This window comes from Pogona vitticeps, chromosome 1 (genome assembly GCF_051106095.1).
Source record: "Pogona vitticeps strain Pit_001003342236 chromosome 1, PviZW2.1, whole genome shotgun sequence".
Lineage (NCBI taxonomy): Eukaryota > Metazoa > Chordata > Lepidosauria > Squamata > Agamidae > Pogona > Pogona vitticeps.
In genome coordinates, this window is record NC_135783.1 from 69,978,001 (window position 1) to 69,994,515 (window position 16,515).

The 16,515-nt window shown below is 38.3% G+C and overlaps 1 protein-coding gene across 5 annotated transcripts in view; it reads right to left on the reverse strand.

Moving 5' to 3' along the window:
* Positions 1–1,609: 1,609 nt before the first annotated feature.
* Positions 1,610–16,515, reverse strand: part of SNX9 (sorting nexin 9) — a 78,410-nt gene continuing 63,504 nt past the window's right edge. For all 5 annotated transcript variants that reach the window (XM_020809627.3, XM_078383223.1, XM_020809644.3 and 2 more), the window contains 3 exons: positions 9,233–9,347; positions 5,663–5,754; positions 1,610–3,442 (listed from right to left, as the gene is read on the reverse strand). In XM_020809627.3, coding sequence (XP_020665286.3) covers positions 3,395–3,442; positions 5,663–5,754; positions 9,233–9,347 — 255 coding nt within the window. In that variant the 3' untranslated portion in view covers positions 1,610–3,394. The remainder of the gene's footprint in view (positions 3,443–5,662; positions 5,755–9,232; positions 9,348–16,515) is intronic.

Below are 16,515 nucleotides of genomic sequence, written 5' to 3' on the forward strand. Positions count from 1 at the left end.
CAGTGGCATCGAGTCCTTAGATGAAAATATAGGTCCTGAATAGTTTTTCCAAACCAATGGACAAGGGTCATGCTAGCTAAAGGAGCATTTAGTGAATTTTCACAAGAGCAAGCTAAACATTTTCAAATGTAAAAGCAAAATAGCCAATTATTGTATTGAAAGCACATTGCCTGGTTTAAAGGTAAAAACAGACAGTTTGTCTATACTGTCTGTTTTTGCTTCTCAAACTGTTAAAAATTATAAGCAATAAGTTATGAGAAATAAAACTGGATCAGTTTTAGACATTAACTGTGCAAACTTATGTATTTTTAGTTTATTGTATAGAGGCTTACTCTTGAATCATTAAACTATATAATAGAAATGTGTTTGTTCTGTTCACTCATGTTTGTTTCTCATTGCTACACACTTCACAAGTTGGGAAGTCATAGGTTTGAATGGTGAAAATGGATAATAAAAATATATTTCCAATATATATTCATTTTCTGTGACCTGGAGAAATTACATGCAATAGGATATTTCTGAAAGTGTTCACCTTCATTTCCGAAGACCTCCTAAAGCTATCTTGGAAAGTGTTTACACCCCCAGTTTGGGAAACGGTTTTCCTCATGATTCAGATTCCAACTCTCAAAATTTCTGACCCTTTACCAGAAACCTGCCACTAGAATACTAGTACCACAACTGCCAAAAGTTTTTTTACTGAATTTAGGACACTACTACTGCTAACAAATTTAAACTTCTTGATGAACATATTCAAAGCAAATTCATACTGAGAAGCTTGATGTTTGAAGCATTTTGAACAATGAAGCACATACTGTAGTGAAACTACTTTTAATGGTTCATCTGACTTGTCTTTAATGTGGGGAGGAATAGAGGGATCACAAAGTCCTCATTCTGTTGGAGCAAAAACATTAAATAGTTATCTTTAACTGTATTTGAGCTAATTTGAGGATTCTTCTATCACAAAGTCAGTAATGGCAGACAGTATTCACTGAAAAACAGTGCTCACTATTACCAATGTATGTACTGGTGTTTGCAACATATTAATTCATGAGTTTCATAAAGATGAAAATGCCTAGCCAATATGCAATGAATGTGTGCTCTACAACACTTCGGCATACTTTGCAAAGTGCAGGGTGTGTGTTTCCCATCATACCCAGGGACACTTTCTCTTCCACCCCCACCTCATTCTACTTAATTACAGGACTTTTTCTGGCTAAACTGTTAGCACAACAGCTTTCTTGCAACTTTGGAATAGTCTAATTGGTCTTGCTGAAAAAAATACTGCATTACATGCAACATTATGCGTATAGAGTTAATTCATGCAACAGGAATTCCCCTTGCTTCATTCCCTGTCTCATGTTCCCCACTTCTGCTCTAGAGGTCACCCCCCCCCACACACACACACCCTTATGCTTCGGATCTGAGCATATGTGCACAAGATCACAGAACAAAGGTGAACTCTGACTCCTTTTTCTGAGGAGTGCGCCATCTGATTAAAAAAAAAGAGTATCAACTATGAATACAGTGAGCTAGAATGACACAACATACTCACAAGCATACAATTTTACACTGAGTAATAGTATGCATACCAAGAGGGGAAAATATCCACTTTATATATATATAAATATTTATTATCAATTTAAAGACTTCATTTGCTACAAAGTTATATATTTGTCTGTTCCATGTTGTCTTGCTATGCACATGGGTTTCCCCACACTGCAGCTACCTCTCTTCTGTTGTTCTATTCCCAGCTTGTCTATTAATTATGCTAAATCTGCAACTTCTAAGTCATTAGCATTAATTCAAAGTTTGGTAAAAAGAAACTCCCAGAGAAACAGTTACAAAGATTTTGACACAAAAAGTGAATATACAAATGCTGAAAAAGGTGATGCTGTGGAAAAAAGTGCCTTAAAATTTACTATACATTTTGCTGTAACTTCATACATTGCTTCCACATGCAAGATAGATTTTTATTACATTTGGTGTAAAACATTTATACACATTCTTTACAATTTGTACACATATTTCATGGCTGTATCATAACACTTTATGGAATTTTGAAAGGCAAGCAAAGAGGAAAACAACGTGTGTAGAAAAATATAACGAAAACATTACAATAAAGAGCATTTTGAGCCAGGCTAGCATTCTGGGATTTTATTTTGTTGTGGGATGTCATATTATCTTGACTGACCCAGATTCCTTATTATTCTAAATGATATGAAATACGTACACGTGAAATGGCAAATATGTTTATAGAGTATCTACCCATCATTCATAATGGATAGAAAAAGAAGGTGTTCACTTCTAGACTAAATGTTATTTCTAGTGAAAGTTGCGTTTGGCACTATGGTCTGTTTGTGGCAACCTTCAGTTCAGCCATCATTCCTGTAGTTCAAGCCTTTAACCCACTGTCAGCATACGAGATTTGTCTAACACCTGGCACTTAAACCAAGCTTTTCCAACAGTTCAGGTTTGGAAAACAGTAACCTTTATCACCATTACAGAATTAAGTGATTTAAAAGTTAGCTCTATCAGTTTATGGTTATTTAAAGCATAGGAGAGATCTCAGGGGAATTTTTGTCCCATTAGTAGTTAATGGACATAAATAACTAAAGAACCTGCACACATGGTGAGGATAGTGGTGAATGTCCCTAATACTAATAGCACTGGATATTACTGGGAAGTAGCAAAAGGTGCATGACTAAACTACTAGATGGAAGAATTTTCCAGATGTTTGGAATGGCTGTCTTTAGATTCACCCCCCCTTCCCCCCATAGAGACAAGAAAGGAAGTATTCTAGCTTTCAAGTTCTCAGGTATCTCTTGTACAAGAACAGGATACTTAAAAGATTCTAGCAGGGCAAAAATCCATTTTATAAAAATTCTGTCTAATGCCTGCAGTAAGGAAGGGGTTAACCTTTGCTCAACAGTGCAAACTTTACGGCAAAAACTTAAAATAATTTACTTGGATGCTGCATAAGATTTAAAGAACTGGGATAAATAAAATATTTTTAGCAGAAAATCTGTACATCTACCAATCCTTTCTGATTAAAGAATATCTGTTCAGATGACACGAAATACTTTTGAAGAACCAGGACAGTTTTTTCTACTGTGCCTGGTAACAAACCATGTGGCAACTGAAAACTGATCATAGAGAGCCTTTTCAGTCTTGCTTAATCAGAAAGGAAAGGAAAGCATTCAAGATGAAAATACACATAAATATCGAAGGCATTTAGGCTAACAAAGTAAACATCTGAAGTTTTCACTTTTTTGCATCTTATTTTTGGGAAAAGAAAGGCTTTTGAATGGCAAAGGCTAACACTTCTTGCATTTGCACTGCCCCCACCGAAGATCAGAAAAGCACTTTGGATTTGTTCATCGTTATCTGTCCGCATCTACATCACTGGAAAGCGACTGAGAGCCTGCCTCAGCTTTTGTGCAATCTGAAATAGACAAACATACACTGTGCATTAGTGTGAACTTCAGCATATCCAAAATTACTCAGTTTATACTCTCATTTTAAAGATCTTTAGAAAAGGAAGCAATTCTCTCTCTCTCTCTCTCTCTCTCTCACACACACACACACACACACACACAAACACAATATTTGTTAACACAGCAACTGTAAGTATATATTCTGCAAAATATACTATACAGTCTTTTACATATTGACTTTGAAATAAGTTCCACTGAGTTAAAAGGGATTTACTGACAGGGAAACTGATATAGGACAACACCCTTAATATTCAAAAATATTCCACTTTAATGTTTAGGATTTCAGTCTGACTTGCAACTTATTTTAGTATTCTTAAAGACTGCTATACCAGCAAGCTTTGGTTTCTGGTATATTCTACAAAGAAACTAAAAATAGATTATTTATATGCACCAGTAAGTGCAGTATACTTTGTGCAAAGAACTTTGATTAGAAATCCATCCACACAGTAGAAGTACAGTGATGCCCCGCTTGACGACGATAATCCGTTCTAGTAAAATTGCTGTTAAGCGAAATTGTTGTCAAGTGAGAGAAAAAAAACCATTGGAATGCATTGAAAACCGGTCAATGCGTTCCAATGGGGAAATACCATTGCCCATAGAGAACCGCCGATCAGCTGTTAAAAATCGCTGTCTTCCGAAGCAGGGTCCGGAAAGCAGCCATTTTGCGAAGGGAGAGAAGCCATTTTGTGAAGGGAAGCCATTTTGCGGAACCAGAAAAATCATTGTATAGTGAACAAACAGTTCGCGAAGCAGGCTCCTAATCAATGTAATGCAAAAAAAAAAAAAAAAAAAAAAAAAAAACATTGGAACCATCGTTTTGCGATCACAATAGTGATCGCAAAAATGTCATTGTTAAGTGATTTTGATGTCATGCGGGGTAAGCGTCTAGCGGGGCACCACTGTATAAAGATATGCAGTTCACTGTTATGTAGCTAAAATGGCAGTTCTTTCCAGGCAAGTAATTAAAGAGCTAGCATTATTCCCTGAAAATAAGACAGGGTCTTATATTAATTTTTGCTCCAAAAACACATTAGAGCTTATTTTCAGGGGATGTTTTATTTTTCATGTACAACAATCTACGTTTATTCAAATACAGTCATTTCATCTTATTCTGGTTGCTGTACAATGGTGGAGGGGTAAGGCTTATATTACAAGCATCCTGAAAATCATACTAGGGCTTATTTTCAGGTTAGGTTTTATTTTCGGGGAAACAGGGTACCTGAAAACAATAGTGTTGATTAGGGCCAGTATTCATTTGCACCATGTGCACAGTATAATGCTTAGGTTGTGGAGTTCTGGAATCTCTGACTAGCTACTGTGCAACTCAGTTTTTGCCTGCTTTTTCAGCGGGGTTAAGCCTGTCCAAGAAATTACTGGACACTTTCTGTTTTTAGATTGAAAACGATCCAAGTTTATATGGGGGTGGTGGTGGTAATTTAAGCAGCCACATCTCCCTGTCCTGCATCCCTATAGGGAGTAAGGCTGAAGAGCAGGCGTCTTAAACAAATCCTAATCTGACTAAACAGGAAAAAACATCATCTGATTTAGCACAGAGATGCTACTCAACACAAGAGTTCTTTTCATCTAGCCTCAGTAGGGCATCACTGCCTCCCATGCTCTCCTTCTCTTTCAAATGCTTTCAAAGCTCTTAGAATCGAAAGAGGGGCTAACTTTACATTTCAAGAAAGATGTTCCCACAACTATTACAATAGACTGATACTATATAATTGTGTTTATACATATTTCTAAGATACAGAAGGGATGAATGTACACAGAATTAAGCAGGACAGCTGTACACAGCTTAACCATCATCCTTTTTCTGAAAGGAATGAAAGAATTGCTAATGAAATGCCAAATACAACTCGTTGTGCATCCTAGCCAAAAAACACATAAAAAACCAAGTGGCAGCTGCACAATCCTGTCATGCAAAGTGTGTGGCACAGGAAGGATTAGCAATGCCAAATAGCATTTATTAAGAAGAAGAAAGCATGTTTTTCCATAACCTTAAATTTTAAAAATAAGTACGTTTACTGCAGGTGGTTTCTGAAACAATCATTGTTGAAATCACTGTTGATCTGCTTTTTAAACAAACATTTTAAGAATGCGATACAAAATGAGGAAACAAAAATAAACAGGAGCACATGACTTCCAAACAATTTGCTGCTTACCGTTTCATAGAACTGTGCCTGCTCTTCCAGGTACAAGCGCATCACACTATTGTAATCATAAATTCGATTACTGTGAAAGTGATTCATCTCCGCTATAAATAAAACCCAAACCACATATTGGACATCAAAAAGGCATGATATTTTACTTCATACATTATTATAATAGCATGATTCCTGTCTCAAAACCAATTTGCTCTGTCTTCTCACAAATGGCAAGACACTAGCAATGTTAGAAATGGATGAAGATAATACACAGTCCTTGAATGACAGACAGCATGGTGGTACTGCCATATACTGTACTTCTTTTTTTTCACACCACCAATCTGTTACAGATAACCATTAATAGAATCCTGAGACATAATGCCTGATTTACAGTAACCCTATGAACCAATAACCTCTGAAAGATCTCTACTCGCATCTTGCTGTAGCCTTCTTTATTGAGTTAATCCATTACATGCTAACTTTTCCTTTTCCTAACTATCTAGCATTATTGTCTTACTTTCTCATGATATGTCCAGTGTATGATAGCCTCAATTTAGCCAGTTTAATTTCTAATGGGAATTTGGGCTTCATGTGATATAGAATCCACTTATTTGTTTTTCTGTCGGTTCATGGTGTCTGCAAAGCTCTCCTCCATAAATCATTTCTCCAATTTTTATTTATTTATTTATTTATTCAATTTTTACCCCGCCCCCCTAGACAACTCGGGGCGGCTTACAAAAATTAAACACATTAAAACAATGTAGAACAATAACTAACATAATGCAATTATTATAATTAATATTATCCAAGATGGCAACATTAAGAACCAGAAAAAAGGGGGAAAAGAACTTAGGTGACTGGGGGGAAGGCCTGTCTGAATAACCATGTTTTTAGTTGGTTTTTGAACACACCCAGCGAGGGTGCCAGCCGAATTTCAGTGGGAAGTGTGTTCCACAGCCGAGGGGCAACTGCCGAGAAGGCCCCTTCCAACAACACATTTGTAATAAATCCCCTTTTTTCCTGTTAGCTTTCTTTACTGTCCGGCATTCATGTCTGTACAAAGCAACTGGAAAACCAAATTACGTATGATTTTGGCCTTGGTCTGCACCAGTTCCTTCCAAGTTTCAGTCTTCTTCTTGTTTCTTGGCTGTATTCTTGATTTAAAATGGTGACAGAACTAAGATACAGAAAATCTTTAAAATTTTCAATTTCTTCACTATCAATATTAATCTATTTCTTTTGTAGTCATTATTTTTCTCTACTTTATGTCTAACTATAATCCTGCTTTTCCCTTTTCCTCATTAATCTTCATCAGCAATCATTTCGAGTCTGATGTTTCATCCACCAATTTTCAATTTTCCTTTGTTTGAATTTGATTTGGCTTTTTATATGGTCTGTTCAGCATACAGATTTCATGAAGGAAGATAAAATGCACACTTGTCTGACATGTTTGCCAACTGGAAACCCTTCCGTCTCTCCATATTCTGTTCCAGCAGCGTACTCTTTTCCAGACATTAAATTATATGTCAGGATAATGAGATGTTAGGAGCATTCATTTTGTTGATTGATCCACAGCTTTTCATAATCCACCTATTCAAATGTTTTATTATAATCTATAAAGCACTGTAATTGTAAGCACTTTAGAATAATTTCAAATATATTTTTTGCAAATTTTAAATTTTTACTAATACATATTTGATGGAACTCATAAACCCGTCTAATATATTCACTTCCAAGCTGTTTATTCTAGCCAATCTGCTTTACAGATGTGAGAACTGCACTTAAACAATACAACAGACAAGAAGGTAGTTGCAATGAAAGCATTAGCAGAAAGTTTAGCATAAGTGTGTGAGTGTGACCAAGAATGGGAGAATGCATGTGTGTGAAGAGATACTTTAAAAATACCAAAGGACATCTAAAAACATAGAGGTGTTCATTTTTACATTAATTTACCCCATAGTATTTCACTATACTTTTTTGAGGCTCTTAGTGTTTCTAAATAACAAGGGACAAAATATTGACCTTGATCTCCAGTGACCCATCCTTTTAAGTAATTAGCATCTTGATAGTGCCATTTCTGTGTTAATGATGCGTTGTCACTTTGTCTATGTAATTGCCTGGTCATGATGGCCACCACGATAAGAATATGTATAAATATGGATGGCATAGTACGAGCACTCTGTGCATCTCAGAAAATAAATTTTGATTCAAGAAAGCTCACAATGAAACAGATCTTATAGTCTTTAATATACCAAAATATACTCTCCTTTGTTTTGTTTTTGGTTTTTTTTAATTTTTCCTTTCTTAAAGTAGTTAGTTTTATTGTATCCTACAGTGCAGAACACATCAAGGCGATAACTGTCAAGGGGCATCAGGTCAGATCTACAGTAACAATTTAAACAATTGCTGTTGCTAAAAATACAATTATAAAATATCACGATGAGATGGTCAGGGCAGCTGGTCCCTGTCTGTCCCTACCTGTAAACCACCAAAGGCTATGAGACTGCACGTATAACCCAGAAGTTGTGAACTCAACAGTTGATAAGTGAATCTCCGGTAAATAACAAGGAGAAACACTCTACCCATGGCATAGGAGAGGAAGATCTGACAGGGGATGGAGTAGGCAAACAGGAGGAGATAAAAGTAGAAATCAGAGAGAAGGAGGGGAGAAAGAAAGAAAAACTAGAGGGGAGGAGGAAAAGGGACAAGAGCAGGAGAGGAAGATGATGGAGGGCAAGAGATAAACAGAGCAGGAAGGAGAAGTTGAGGAGAGTAGAGCGGGAGAAAGCTGTATTGAGAAGGGGAACAGGAACTTCTCAAAGTAAAGTCTAGCCAAGCAGAAGAACACCCAGAAGGTTGGGTGACTCAAATAGACCCTTGGTCCAAAAAGGACCAAGGAATGAAGTTCCCTACTGAGGAGGCAGAACTTCACCGAACCCACAGGAAAACTTCTTTCTAGGGAGAGAGAGAAAGGCGGGAAGAAAGGACACAAGAGAAGGCCAGGAAGAAAGCTGCCAAGGGGAATCCCAATGCTTCCCAATGGCCAGACCCTAAGATGGGAGCCCAGAAGCAGGTGGCTGCTCAGAGGAACGCTTCCCCAAGGTTTCTGATGACAAGTGAGCTCGACACCTCTACTGTGGGAGTTGCTGTCAGGGCTCCCAGAACAACTCAGGTATGTAAAATATGGGGCCAGATCTTGGGCCAAGCTATTCCCATTGGGACTCCCAAAAGGGAAACCAGAAGAGATGTTGCCTGCTGGGGATTTCCTGGGGAAATGCTGAACCTTTTGAACTTGTGGTTTTAAAGACACTTGTTGTGTCCAATTTAAAAAAACAACAACGGTGTTTAAGCAAGAAGAATTTCCATTGGTCAGTTTGGAATTGGGTCTGAAGATAATCTATAAAGACAACCCCCCTCATAATCACCGTCACAGAACAGACAGGCAGCCTTGCCTATTGCCTTAATCTTAGGAATTCTAATTCTGTTCCAGAACAAGTAACAAGGGCAACATGTTTCCTATAATTATTTTACTATTTATTTTCATCATTCCCAGTTAACAGGAAAAAATATGACAATGAACAGCCATACCTTGTAGTGCATATGACATGGTGCTTGCACGCTTCAACATGTTTTGCTTCTCCTGTGGCGTAATTTTGCTGGTAGCAATGAGTTTATCACCTTCCTTCACTTTTTCTATTGCTCCCTGTTAAAGACAAAACATTACACTATATTTCAAAAGCATTTCAAAAACTACTTGAATCTGCCTTCTAGTAATTGCAAAATTCTGAACTCAAATTTAAATTACCAAACCACAGTATTGGCATGCCTGCTAATGCTGCTTAAGCATTTCATGGATTCAAAGGATAAATAAAGCTACAGCAGTGTGACACCAGTGTCCTTTTCAAGTGTTATTTATTTATTTATTTATTTATTTATTGGACTTATATACCGCCCCATAGCGCTACAAGCACTCTCCGGGCGGTTTACAATTTTAATTATACAGGCTACACATTGCCCCCCCCAGCAAGCTGGGTACTCATTTTACCGACCTCGGAAGGATGGAAGGCTGAGTCAACCTTGAGCCGGCTACCTGGGATTTGAACCCCAGGTCGTGAGCACAGTTTTAGCTGCAGTACAGCGTTTTAACCACTGCGCCAGGAGGAGAGGGCCCAGCCTCTCTCCTTTCCTCCAGTTTCTCCATGTGGAAAATGATGCATTTCCACAGGAGATCTCTCTGCTCCCATGTACACTCTACACAGAAGCAGGAACTCACAGTAAAATACAGTGGTGCCTCGCACAACGAGTGCCTCACACAACGATAAATTCACACAACGATGGCTTTTCCTGAAAAATTTTCCGCCTCACACAACGATGTTTCCTATGGGGAATTTTCGCACAACGATGTCCCTTTTCGCTCCTGTAAAAGTGCCTTAAACTGTTTGAAACGGTCCATCCAATGGCTTTCAATGGAGAAAACAAAAAATCACCAAAAATTAACGAAGACTCAGAACAACACCAAATTAAGTTTGCATAGGTTTCAGGAGGTGGGCTAACGATTGCAAGCATTTAAAACACTTTTCAAACAGTTTAAGGCACTTTTACAGGAGCGAAAAGGGACTTTGCAAACCCATTCAAATGCATTGAGTCGGCTTCAATGCATTTCAATTGGGGAACTGCGTTTCCCTCAACGATGTTTCCTATGGAGATTTTCGCTTAAGGACGGCAATCCGTTCCAATTGGAACGGATTAACCGGTTTTCAATGCATTCCTATGGGAAATGGTGTTTCACAGAATGATGTTTCACAGAACATTTTTTTTAACCAATTAACATCGTTGTGCGAGGCACCACTGTAACTGGAAAGAGCCTATGTGCAAGCCTACAACCTCTGCAGATAAGCCACTCTCTGCAGAAAGCAGTGACCTGCAGACCTAAGGGCAAACTGTAGTGATCCTATTTGTACAAGTAATGCCTGAACAGGACTTGCATCATCATATCCAGTCTGGTTTTGAGTAAGGAAGACACGAGCGCTTCAGCCTGGTCCATAACAAGGGCACAAAAGTTGGTTGCCCAACCATCCTGTGCCCTACTGCAGACACTCCAAGCCCTGTATGGGCCCATGACAATCCTTTTGTGCTTCCAGATCCCCCAGGAAAAAAAGCCCACTCCTTTGAATGGGAAAATGAAAACTATGATTTGTATTAATTGCTGTCTAAAGAAGCGGACTTGTCCACATTATACCAGTCTTTAAGGTGCCACATTTTTGGCTTTTTAAAAGCATTTCTTTTGTTTGTGCCGCTTGTGTTATGAGGTAATACACTACCATCAGAATTATTTCTGACAGAACTATTTGCCCTCCTCTAGCACAGAGCGATCAAGAAAAAGATAAACAGAAGGTAGCTCTTTCAAATTTTTGGCAGTGACAGCATCTCATCGACAGGAAAAAAGAAGCCAAAGTAGAGGAGAGAAAAAGAGATCCTAGTGTCTTGAAAAGAAACACACAAAATTCACACAGGATTTTGCATACACAAAGTTCTAGCAGTGTAACTAAAAGGGGGGAAAATTTTAGAATTCAAAACTCAAGCAATATACCACATCAACTTTGTACTGCAGCTACAAAATATATGAGCACAGCAGCTGCTATAGCCCAGTGGCCTCTTTCACGGGTCCTTGGCAACAGGCAAGAGAGGTCATAGGCTTCACTTGCATCTTCTCTATATGGTATTAACGTTCAATTCCCTCCCCCCCCCATCCCACTTTTAAGTGCATAGTGTCTATGTTTTAATTTTAACTTTTTAACCACATGTCAGACTTTAAATGAAATATTTATGTGGGGTGCCACTCCACCCCATGAGTGACTTTGCTATACCCCATGGTTGCCCTGGAAACACAAACAGCCCTGACTAGTCTGCATTTACATAGTTTTCTGAAGACAGTGCATACCCTATTTTTAAGCCCACTCCCCTTGGCTTTGAAAGTACTGTATCTATGTGAATGTAAGATCAGCTGAAACAGGCTCTCTTTGTGACATATAAGATGATAAATGTCACACAAAAGGACTTTCCAAACCTCAGTTTGTTGGTAACAATATTCTTTTTAAAACATCAACTGTCATTACACAATACAATGGTCCAAGCTCTAAACTCTTGTAGTGACTAAAAGTCCTTCCAGTTTGCATTACAGACACAATTTCTGGTTCATTCCTATGAAAGAATTACATAGTGCATACTATATGCAGCTGTTCTGGCCTTTTTACTCATTTGTTGAAGAGTCAGTATTTGGCTGCCCACAACAACACAATAATATTGTCTATTGTATTCAAGCAAATTACCATATTTTTCCATGTATAAGACAATACTTTTGCCTAAACTCATTAGACTGAAAATTGAAGGTTGTCTTATACATGGAAGTAAGCTGAGAAGAGAACAAAATGACCCATACCTTGCCTCTGCAAACAGACTTCTCCCACTCGCGGGGCAGCCGAAGCCTGGTGAGGACAGCTGAGGCGCAATGGAATGCTGCTCAGGCCAGACAGCGCGGAGGGTGCACAGCAGGCTGGCCAAGGAGGGTTTGTCCCCCGCTTGTATAGGACGGATTGGAGGCCTCCTCCACTCTGTGCGACCCCCACTCTCACGGCTTCTCCTGACAATACACGGGGAGGGGGGCATAGCAGTCCCTGCTGAGGGAGGCCCCCCCGCCTCTTCCCCGCTCTGCGCAAGAGCTACAGGTTACGCCTCCCTTTTGTTCAGAGCCACCGACCACAAACTTGGCACTGCCGCAGAGAAGTTCTGGGGCAAAATAGGAGGGAGAGACTGGAAGGTTCCCCCCTCCCTTGGTAGAATCGGCCCCGCTCCTGCTGCTGAGGCCACCAGAGGTGCCCCCCCCGACACAACGGCGCAGTGCCCCAGGTCAGAAGAGGCTCCTGCAAGCTGCTGCAGTGCAGCATCCAGCGCTGGCCTGCTCCTCCATCCAAGGTCCAGGTTCCTGCTGCTGCCACTCGTCAGTCGGCTCAGAATCTTTAGGCGGAGAAGGGGGCGATAGGTCCGGAGCTCTCCCTGCTCTTCACATGGTGGCTGGCTGCTTCTGCTTCTGCTGCCTCCTCACTCCATTCATACAAAGCCCGGCAAGGAGGAGGAGGAAGAAATCACAACTGAGAGCTGCTGCCTCCGGTCTGGGTGGGGTGAGGGGATGTGCCAAGCCGAGCCAGGCCCACCACCTGAGCTGTCACCGCCGAGGCCAATTGGGGCTCAGCACCACCTTTGACGAGCTCATGCGCAAAACAATGCACCATGTCGCTCACCTCTGCTCGGTGGGAAGGAGGGGTCCCTTCACAACCACCGGCGATACAGTACTGCTCCTGTCGCTGCAGGTGACAGCATGTGGTGCTGACGTCACCCCACGTGCTTTTCCTTCTCCGACAGCTGCAGAGCAACCCTCAAAGCCAAGTTTAGATTTTTTTAAAATTTTGGGTTAGAAAAGTATTTTTCCGTGTATTTTTATACACAGAACAATAAGGTGTTTGTGGCAGGAAGCAAGATCAATGGGGAAGACTCCCCCAAGTAGAAGTCACCAAACTGAAAACAACTATTTAATGAAGTACTAGCAAGCTCCTTGATCTTATTTCATGTAAAGCCTATTCTAAGATAAAATCCGTGAAGACGTCACTTCCGCTCGGGGGGATGACCAGCTAGGAGCGAACCCTCCGTATCGCCTAGCAAGGTAAAAAGCTATTAAAATGCATTTCTTTCTTTAGAAGAATGTTTTTTTTTATCATAAATCCTTGGAGAGAAGGATAAGGAAGGCATATCGCTGATTAAAAGCCTTAAGGACTATGTTTTTTTAAAGTTATGAACTACTTTCACTTTCATGGCCGATTAGCTACTGGTGTTTTCCAGCTGCCCTGCTCCTAACGAAAAGCCTGAAACAACAATAATTATTTTTAATTAGAACTCTCTATGTCAAGGAGGAGGGATAAAACTGCCAAAACCCCCTCAGATCGCAGTTTGGAAAGATTGACGACACAACCAACTGAAGACGATAGGATGGACGAGGTTACAAGGCTTATAAAAGATCTGTCTTGTAAAATGTCTGAAGGCTTTGACAAAACAGAGCAAAGATCTAAGTCCATCGAAAGAAGCATTACTAAGCTTCAAGACCAAATTTCAGGGGTGTCACAGGAGTTAAAGGACATGAAGAGCAAAATTAGGGACCTTGGTGATACAGTTCAAGGAAATAAAGAAGAAATTGTCTCCATGGCTCAGCAAATTTCTGAAACCAATAAAAAGCTCATATTTATGGATGATAACCTCAGAAGGTCTAATATTAAAATAATGAACTTCCAAGTGCAACAGGGCCGAGATCTCAGAAAGGAGATAATGGCTTGGATAAACTCTATAATGGGCACGCAGCATCTGATTGAAACAGATATAGAAAAGGCATATTTCCTGGGAAATCCAAGTAGTCTCGGTATTAGACCAGTGGTTGTGAAGTTTTTGAATCATACAAAGAAAGATCAATTTTTAAAAGCAATCAAACAAAAACAAGACCAGCTGGTTTATAGGGACAGAAAAATTCAGATTTTCCAGGATTTTTGTAAAGAGACTGTGAAATGGCGAGGATCTATGCAGCCAGTTACAGCAATTCTGAGGAAAAATAACATCAGATATCAATGGGGCTACCCAATTTTTTTGAAAATCTGGAAAGACAAGATTTTGTTTAAAATCCACTCCTGCGAGCAAGGTTTACAACTGCTGAAAGATTGGAACATTTATGAAGGAGAAAGTCAGGAGTTAATTCCAACCACAAGCAAAGAACTAGAAGGCTGAACCAGAAGGAAGAAGATGGACCAGTTTTTTCTTATATTTTTTTATTATTTTATTTTATTCTATATATCTTTTATTTTTTTTCCTTTATCTTTCTCCTAACAAAATCTTTCTTATATATATGTATGTGTGTGCATATATATATACATATATATGTTTCTCTCCTCCCCTCTTTCCCCTCTTCTAATTTTTGAGGTTCTTTTTTGTTGTTTTTTTTTTAAATTAGCTTTATAGAATAATACCATTTATTTTACTCTTGTTCTAATCATACTAAACACACTAAATTTAGATAGTAAAAGGGGTAACAAAATTAAAATTACTAAAAACTAAATATAAACTCTTTAAAGGATTCCAGTAAGGGGAAGGGGGGAAGGAGAAGGGTATTCTTATTCTTATTCTTATTTTGTTACTATTGTAGTATTAAACATTAAGTAGAAATGCAAAAGTAAAATGAAAAGATCAGAGGCAAGGCTCCGGTCATGGTTCCGCCGGACGATGGTGGCGTCTCCCCCCCACCTTTTGCTCATGCCAGTGGTCATGGCATGGGACCATGGTGGAGAGGATACAAATGTATATGTTCACAAAATTGGTGAAGATCAATTATGGGGTGTTGTTTTGTCTGTTTTATGTTTTAGTTTATGTTTGGTAGGTTGGTGGGAGGTAAGGTTACACACGGGACCTATTGGAAAGAAAACTTTTGAACACATATGGGTAGAAAAATAAGACTTGCAACTTTAAACGTTAAAGGCCTCGGATCAACAGTGAAAAGAAGAAGAATAGAAGCATTGTTGAGGAAAAACAAGCTGGATATTGTCTTTCTACAAGAGACGCATCAATCAGAAAAAGGAGTCAATGAGTTAAAGATGAACAATATCGACATTTATGAAAAAAACTTTGGAACTTCTAAATCTAGGGGTGTAGCAATTATAATTTTCAAAAACTGCGAATTTAAAGTAGAAAAGGTAGTAAAAGATTGTAATGGTAGATTTATAATAATGCAAGGTAAAATGGGGTTGGAAGAATATACTTTGGTAAATATGTACACACCTAATAATAAACAAGGTGAATTTTATGATTTGGTTTTTAAAGAAATGGAAAAGGTAAAGAAAGGTTATGTTATTATGGCAGGAGATTTCAATATGGCTATGGATAAGATAAAAGACAAAACTGCATACAGTCGGAATGATATTTATCATAGAAACACAATATTAAGTAAAAAGATAAAAAATAACCATTTGAAGGATATTTGGAGAGAAATGAAAGGTGATGAAAAAAGATATACTTATTTTTCAGTTGTGCACAATACTTACTCTAGAATAGATTATATATTTACATCTCAGGATTTAATTTCTAAGATTGTTGATACTGAAATAAACCCTATTAAAATAACAGATCATGCATTGATGTCAATAGAGATTGAAATAAAGAAAGATTATAAAGACTCCAAAAGATGGAGAATTGATAATAATATTCTGCAGCATCCAGAAATAATAGAAAAGATAAAGAAGGAATGGCTAGAATTATGGACAATAAATGAAACAGGAGGTGCTAACCCAGGCCTGTTGTGGGACACAATGAAAGCAATCACAAGAGGAATAACGATAAGAGAATCGTGTAAATTAAAAAAAATTAAGGAGGGACATGTGAAAAAACTAGAAGAAGATTTGAAAAACTTAGAAAATAGATTTTTTACAGAAAGAGATAGAAGAATATTAATAGAAATTCAGGCTAAGAGAAAGGAATTAGATAATATAGAAATAGAGAAAGTTCAAAGAGATCTGATGTATTTAAAGAGACATTTTTTTGAATTTAATAACAAAAACTCAAAATTGTTAGCTAAAATGTGTAAAAATAAAAGAGCAAAAAATTCAATAGGGATAATTAAAGATCAAACAGGTAAAAATTGTAATATAATGAAAGAAAAATTGAAGATTTTTCATGAATTTTTTCAGAAACTATACAAAGGAAATAACATAAAGAAAGAATGTATAGAAAAATATATAAACGATAATTTAAAAACTAAATTATCGGAAAATGATAAAAGAATATTA